Raw genomic sequence first — 7737 nt, 5'->3', positions numbered from 1 at the left:
TTTTTGTTTTTTTAATTTTTAATATTTTTTTTCTCCCTTTTTTTTTTCCGAACATTACAGCGCTAAACATAAATATAAATACAGGTATACCACGAACACAGAGAAAAATATTCACACAGAAACCGTCACAGTTTGTGGATGCGGTGATGAGCCCAGGTAGCTGCTTAAATACCAGGAGGAAAAAAAAGGCGAATTCGGGCCGAAAAAGCGCTTTTTTAATGGCATTTCCCCCAGGAAAATCGGATTTTTGCTCACCGGGAATGGCTGAGGTTGGGGGGGACAAGCGCGGGGCGGGGGCGCCCCCAATTCCGCCCAGTTTGGCCCCAATTCCGCCCGGTTTGGCCCCAATTCTTCCCCAGTTTGGCCCCAATTCTTCCCCAGTTTGGCCCCAATTTTGCCCGGTTTGGCCCCAATTCCTGCCCGGTTTTTTTGCCCAATTCCGCCCGGTTTGGCCCCAATTCTTCCTCAGTTTGGCCCCAATTCTTCCCCAGTTTGGCCCCAATTCTTGCCCGGTTTGCCCCCAATTCCGCCCGGTTTGGCCCCAATTCTTCCCCAGTTTGCCCCCAATTTTGCCCGGTTTGGCCCCAATTCCTGCCCAGTTTGGCCCCAATTCCGCCTGGTTTGGCCCCAATTCCTGCCCGGTTTGCCCCCAGTTCTTGCCCGGTTTTTTTGCCCGATTTTCCCCATTTTTGGCGAGGGGGGAGATTTTTGGGGGGGATCCGTGGGGTTTGAGGAGCTCTCCCATTAATGAATGAATTATTTAATTAATTCCTCCTCACTCATTCACTCACTCATTTCTCCGCATTAATTAATTAAATTCTCCACATTCATCCCTCCGCATTCACTCCTCCACTTTTAATATTTTTTTTGTCCCTTTTTCCAGTTTTTCTCTTTTTTTTTTCCACTTTTTTCTTTTTCCATTCCTCCACTTTTTAAATTCCTGAACTTTTTCATTCCTCCGCTTTTTTAATTCCTGAACTTTTTCATTCCTTCCCTTTTTAACTCCTGAAATTTTTCATTCCTTCCCTTTTTAACTCCTGAAATTTTTCATTCCTCCACTTCTTAATTCCTGATATTTTTCATTCCTCCACTTTTTAACTCCTGAACTTTTTCATTCCTCCGCTTTTTAATTCCTGAACTTTTTTTCCCACTTTCCCGCTTTTTTTTTGTTCAAATTCCCGTTTTTCACCTCTCCGCATTCACTCCTCCAATTCCAATTCCACTTTTCCATTTTCCCACTCTCCCCCCGTCTCTCTGTTCCATTTCCCTTTCTCACCCCGCCTCTCCCTTTTCATTTCATTTATTCTCAATTATTCCCCCCCCTCATCATTCCGCCCTCCCCGCCAACACTTTTTTTTTTTTTAACATAATTTTAATTTTTTGTTTTTTCGACGATAAATAGGAAGGAAAAAGGGGACGAGGGGGGTGGAAAGGGGAAAAAAAAAAAATAAAATAAAATAAAAATCCATCATTCCTTCTTCTCCTCCTCTGTCTCATCGCGCTTCTCCTCCTTGGCCAAGCTGTCGGCGGCCGCCGCTCCCCCTCCTCCTCCTCCTCCTCCTCCTCCTCCTCCTCCTCCTCCTCCTCCTCCTCCTCCTCCTCCCGCTCCGGCCAGCGTGGAGCTCAGGTTCGTCTCCTTTTTCCACTTCATGCGGCGGTTCTGGAACCAGATTTTGATCTGGCGCTCGGTCAGGCACAGCGCGTTGGCGATCTCGATGCGGCGCCGCCGGGTCAGGTAGCGGTTGAAGTGAAATTCCTTCTCCAGCTCCAGCGTCTGGTAGCGCGAGTAAATCTGGCGGCCCCGCCGGCGGTCGGCCCCGTAACCCACTCCTAAAGAGGCCGAGACAAAACAGGCTGAAAACCGGCAGGGAAAAACAACAAAAAAACAACAAAAAAACAGAATAAAACCCGTCAAACAGGCTGAAAACCGGCAGGGAAAAACCCAAAAAAAACCAGAATAAAACCCGTCAAACAGGCTGAAAACCGGCAGGGAAAATACCAGGATAGAACACGTCAAACAGGCTGAAAACCGTCAGAAAAAAAACCAACAAAAAAACCAGAATAAAACCCGTCAAAGAGGCTGAAAACCGTCAGGGAAAAACAAAAAAAAAAAAAAAAAAAAAAAAAAAAAAAAAAAAAAAAACCCAAAAAAAACAGAATAAAACCCGTCAAACAGGCTGAAAACCGTCAGGAAAAAATACCAAAATAAAACCCGTCAAACAGGCTAAAACCCGTCAGGAAAAAATACCAAAATAAAACCCGTCAAACAGGCTAAAAACCGTCAGGAAAAATACCAAAATAAAACCCGTCAAAGAGGCTAAAAACCGTCAGAAAAAAAAATAAAAAAATAACAACTGTCAAACAGAATAAACACCGTCAAAGAGGCTAAAAACCGTCAGGAAAAAAAAACTGAATAAAACACGTCAAACACACTAAAAACCGTCAGGAAAAGAAAAAAACAACAAAATAAAACCAGAATAAGAACCGTCAAAGAGGCTAAAAACCTTCAGAAAAAAATACCAGAATAAAACCCGTCAAAGAGGCTCAAAACCGTCAGAAAAAAACCCAAATTAAAAACTGTCAAACAGGCTAAAAACCGTCAGAAAAAATACCAGAATAAAACCCGTCAAACAGGCTAAAAACCGTCAAAAAAAACCAGAATAAAACCCGTCAGACAAAACAGATTAAAAATCGTCAAACAGGCTAAAAACTCGTCAGACAAAACAGACTAAAAACCGTCAGGAAAAAAAACCCAAACAGGGTAAAACCCGTCAGACAAAACAGATTAAAAACCGCCAAAGAGTCCAAAAGTCGCCAGACAAAACAGCCTCGGAACCGTCAGACAAAACAGCCGGGAAATGGCCCGAAAGCAGCGCCCGGCGCTCCCCGGCCGGCCGAAAATCAATAAAAAATGAAATTCAAGCGCTGCGTGTCCCCGCGGGGTTCCGAGGGGTTAAACCCGGGCTTGGCGGGGGCTCGGGGGCTGCAGGCGCTCAGACCGGGCTTAGGCCGGGTTTTGGGACGGGATTTGCGGCGCCTTAGGCCGGGCTTCGCTGAGATTTTGGGGGGGTTCAGCTTCGATTTTTGAGGGTTTGGCCTCGAGGTTTTTTTGGGGGGTTTGTTTCGGATTTTGTGGGGGTCCAGCCCGGATTTTGAGGGTTCAGCCTGGGTTTTGTGGGGGTCCAGCCCAGATTTTGAGGGTTCAGCCTGGGTTTTATGGGGGTCCAGCCCGGATTTTACAAGGGCTCAGCCCCAGATTTAGCGGGGTTTTAGCCCAGATTTTGAGGGGTCCAACCCGGATTCTGCAAGTTTTTATATCCCGGATTTCACCGGGTTTTAGCCCAGAGTTTGAAGGGTTTGGCCAAGGTTTTATGGGGGCTTCAGCCCAGATTTTGCAGGTTTTAGCCCCGATTTTGTGCGGTTTTAGGCCGCATTTTGAGGGGTTTAAGCCAGAATTTTGTGGGGGTTCGGCCCAGGATTTACAGGTTTTAGCCCAGATATTTTGGGCTTTAGGCCGTATTTTGAGGGTTTAAACACAGATTTTGGTGGGGTTTTAGCGCTGATTTTTCAGGGTTTGAGCCCAGATTGCGCAGGGTTTTAACCCAGACTTTGCGGGTTTTAGCCCGGATTTTGAGGGTTCCAGCCCAGATCTTGTGGAATCTTAAGGACTTTGCGGGGTTTTAGGCCAGGTTTTGAGGCTTTAAGCCCAGGTTTGGAGCGACCCAGCCCCGATTTTGCGGGGTTTTAGCCCAGACTTGCCCTGGATCCCCTGGGTTTGGGGGAGCCGGGGACGGCGAGGAAGGGGCGGCTTCCCCCCGGCCCCGGCTCCTGCCAGCCCCAAACCCAAAAAACCCTAAAAAAAACCCAAAAAAACCCCTAAAACCCCACAAACTTCACTGCTCACCCTAAACCCCGCTCGTATTTATTTCCCCCGCTAAACTCCCGGGGCAGACCCGGCCGCGCCGCTTTATTTTTATTTCCCTATTTAATCCCCGCTTTACGATCGCCGATATTTCACCGCCGGGCGAAACCTTTTAATTAAAACCGATCCTAACAAGCCAAACCCGAATAAAAAGCCCGCCGCAAACTGCGCGAAATTATTGTTTTTATGGCGCCATAAAAAGCCCCATCCTAGCGAGGTGCCGAGCGGGAGGGGCGGCGGGGAGAAAAGGCCATAAAACCCTCCAAGTTTATTTAATTTATCCCCCGCCGCCAGCGGCCATAAAAACAAAAAAAAAAAAAAAAAAAAAAGAAAAAAAAAAAAGAAAAAAAAAAGAGAAACCCAACTTACCACTGTGCGAGTTCATGCGCTGCATCCAGGGGTAGATCTGGATGCCGGATTTCTGCTCCTGCGCCGCGGCGCGGCCCTGCTCGCTGGGGAAATCCTGCGCGATGGAGTTGGGGGCGCCGTGCGGCCCCACCGAGCTCTGGCGGCAGCTGCTCAGCACCTCCTTGTCCTGGTAGAAGGCGTTGGAGCCGTACTCGTAGGGCGAGCGGCCCGAGCCGAACACCACCGCGTTCTCCTGCGCCGAGTAGAAGGGCGAGGAGTAGATGCGGTTCTGCGCCACGGCCGCGCCGTAGCCGCCGAAATGCCGCACGGGGTCGTAGCTGGAGTTGAGCGCGGCCACGTTGGGCAGCACCTCCTGGCCGCCGCCGAGGTGGCACGGCAGGGACGCGTTGGTGAAGTAGGAATTCATGGCGGCCCCGCGGCTCCGGCCGGCAGCGGCTGCGCTCCCGCGGCTCGCCGGGGGCTTTGCTGCTTCTTCTTTTTTTAATTTATAGTTGTTCTCTATTTTTTTTCCGATTTTTTCTCTAATTTTTCCCTATTTTTTCTCTATTTTTCCCTATTTTTCTCTCTATTTTTCCCTATTTTTTCCTCTATTTTTCCCTATTTTTTCTCTATTTTCCCCTATTTTTTCCTCTATTTTTCCCTATTTCCTCTCTATTTTTCCCTATTTCCTCTCTATTCTTCCCTATTTCCTTTCTATTTTTCCTTATTTCCTCTCTATTCTTCCCTCTTTCCTCTCTATTTTCCCTTTTATTTTCTCTCTATTTTCCCTTTTATTTTCTCTCTGCTTTCCCTTTTATTCTCTCTATTTTCCCTTTTATTTTCTCTATTTTTAAAAAATTTATTTTCCCAATATTTTCCCTTATTTTTCCTCTATTTTCCCCCCTATTTTTCTCTCTGCTTTTCCTTGGGGTGTTTTTTCTTCCGATATTTTCCCTCTATTTTTCCTTTTATCCCCTCTATTTTCCCCTCTTTCCCCCTATTTTTCTCGGTTCCCCCCTCTGTTCATCCCTCTGCTTTTCTCCTTTATTCCTCTCTTTTTCTTCTCTTATTCTCTTATCTTCCCTCTTTTCCTCTTCTTCTGATTTTCCTCTTCTTCCTCTATTTTGCCTCTTTTATTCCTCAATTTCGCCTCTTTTATTCCTCAATTTCGCCTCTTTTATTCCTCAGTTTCTTCCTCTATTTCCCCTCTATTATTTCCTCTATTTGCCCTCTATTATTTCCTCTCTCCTTTCCTCTATTTCCCTTCTATTTTTTCCTGTATATTTCCCCTTTTTCTCTTCCCCCTCTATATTTTTCCTCTTATTTTCCTCTCAATTTTTTTTCCCCCTCTATATTTCTCTATTTCTCCCCTCTATTTTTCCCCCCCTCGATTTTCCATCTATTCCCCCTTTATTCCTCCCTCTCTCCTTTCCCCCTCTCTCCCCCCCTTCACCCACAATTAATTAATTAATATATATATATTTATATAATTTTTTTTTTTTTAATTCCTCCCCTCCTTTCCCTGTCTCTCTCTCCCTCTCTCTCTCTCTCTCCTTTTTCCCGGCGCCACCTGGGCCCGTGCGATTTCTTTTAATATTTATTTCAGTCTCCAGTTTGTAGTGGGAAGTGTAGGATTGTTATAGGGAAGGCTCTGCTCCAGGACAGACAGAATGACACAGTCAGCTGACCCGGCCCGGGCCAATGGCGAGCCGCGTGTCAAAAAGGGAAAAAATGGCTTTTTTCTGCTCGCCAGTCCCTAGTTGAAACTAAGTGGGCATGGAAAGTAAGTCCGGCACCCCCCAAAAAATAAAAAAAAAAATTAAAAATAAAACCCCGGGGGATTTGGGGGGCGGCGGGCGGGGGTGGGGAGGGGGCTCATGGGCGCCTCTAATTCCTAAAATTCAATTTATTTTGTGTTTAAACCCACCTTACTTCCCTTTATTCCCCCCCCCCCCCGCCCTGCACCTTCCTCTTCTTTATTTTGCTCAGATTCGCCAAAAAAAAAAAACCCAAAAAATCTTTTTACCTCTGTATTTTCGCAGCACTAAATTCTCAATGCTCTCTTTTTTATTCTCTGTTATTATTATATATATTTTTTTAAATGATTATCATAATTATTATTCTTTCCAAGAAAGCTGCGCTTAAACATCTCGTAAAAAAAAAAAAAAAAAAGCGGCTGCGAATTCCCAGCAATAAATCTCAGGCGAACACAGAATATTAAGCCATAAATTACCCCCTCTCTCTCCCTCTTTTTTTTTTTATATTTGTCTTTTCTTTTATTTTTATTTAATTTATTTGTTTTTAATTTTTAAATTTTTTTTTTTAATTTTTTTTTTTCTCCCTTTTTCCCTCCCCCGCCCCCCGCCGCTTTCTCCCGCTCTGAGTATTCGCATTTAAAGGGCAAAAAGGGAAAAATAATTCAATTTTAAAAGGAGGAAAAAATAAAAAAAGGGGAAAAGGGGGGGGGGGATAAACATGGCGACCTCTCCATGGATAACGCGGGATCGGGAGCGCTCCCAAACTCCTGAAAAAGGGCAAAAAATTGGGGGAAAAAAGGGCATTTTTAGGGAAAAAAAACCCCAATCCCCCGCCGGGCTGGGGGCCGGGATTTCCCCTCCACTTTGGGGAGATTTCTCCGCGTTTTGGGCCATTTCTGGCCGTGCCCAGAAAGGAGAACTGGCGGAAAAAGGCGGAAAAAAACAAAAAGCGAATTTGGGCAGGGCAGGAGCGGCCGGGCCGGAGTTTCCGGCGCTTCCCGAAGTTTTCGGGGGGACCCCGAGCCCGATCCCGGCCCAAAGGCCCCAAATCCCCCCAAAATCTGCCCCTACCTGAGCCCGGGGCCCCGCGGGGCGGATTCGCAGCAAATCCCCCAAAAATTCCCATTTTAGCCGGGGGAGCCCTCGGCCTCCTCCTCCTCCTCCTCCTCCTCCTCCTCTTTTTTTGTTGTTCAACCACCTCGGTTTCATCGCAAAAACAATTTTTAAAAAATCCCAAAAATCCCCCAAAAACCGCCGTGAAAAGCGCCGGGAATTCGCCCCGCTCTTGATTCTTATTTTTAATAATTTTATTTTTTTTTTTTCAGGTTTATTTTTTGAAGGTTTTTTTTTTTTTGTTTTTTCGGCTGACAAAGCGAAGCCCCGAGGGCGGGGGGGGTTTTGGGGAATATTTGTCCCCCCCAGCTATGACGGGAGCCCGGATGCCGGGGGATTTTATGCTCTTTTTCCTCTGGCTAACAAAGCAAAGTCATCAATGGTAGCAATAAAACCATAAACGGGACCGCGACTGCAAAAAAACCACAGAAACGCCAAAAAAAACCCCGCAGAAAACGCCCAAAAAACGAACAAACCCAGCCCCGGAGCGCCCAAAAAAGGGGGGGAAATCCCAATTTTTGGCCCCAAAAGTGGCGGCTGGGCAGGGGGGAGCTCCCACCTTGGGGCGCTGCCGTGGCCTTGGGGACGAATTCCGGG

At 46.4% G+C, this 7737-nt stretch overlaps 1 protein-coding gene across 1 annotated transcript; it reads right to left on the bottom strand.

Moving 5' to 3' along the window:
• Window positions 1–946: 946 nt before the first annotated feature.
• Window positions 947–4822, bottom strand: HOXC6 (homeobox C6). The gene is made up of 2 exons (XM_071419189.1): window positions 4292–4822; window positions 947–1830 (listed from the first exon to the last, which is right to left on the bottom strand). The coding sequence occupies exons 1-2, from the start codon at window positions 4695–4697 to the stop codon at window positions 1469–1471; spliced, it is 768 nt and encodes a 255-aa protein (XP_071275290.1). The 5' UTR covers window positions 4698–4822; the 3' UTR covers window positions 947–1468.
• Between the last annotated feature and the right edge of the window lie 2915 nt (window positions 4823–7737).

The sequence above is a fragment of the Agelaius tricolor genome, unplaced genomic scaffold (genome assembly GCF_023055355.1).
Source record: "Agelaius tricolor isolate 1412-34295 unplaced genomic scaffold, bAgeTri1.0.p SCAF_101, whole genome shotgun sequence".
In the NCBI taxonomy this organism is placed as follows: domain Eukaryota; kingdom Metazoa; phylum Chordata; class Aves; order Passeriformes; family Icteridae; genus Agelaius; species Agelaius tricolor.
Note: the sequence above shows the minus strand (reverse complement) of the source record. Positions and strands in the feature narration are given on the sequence as shown.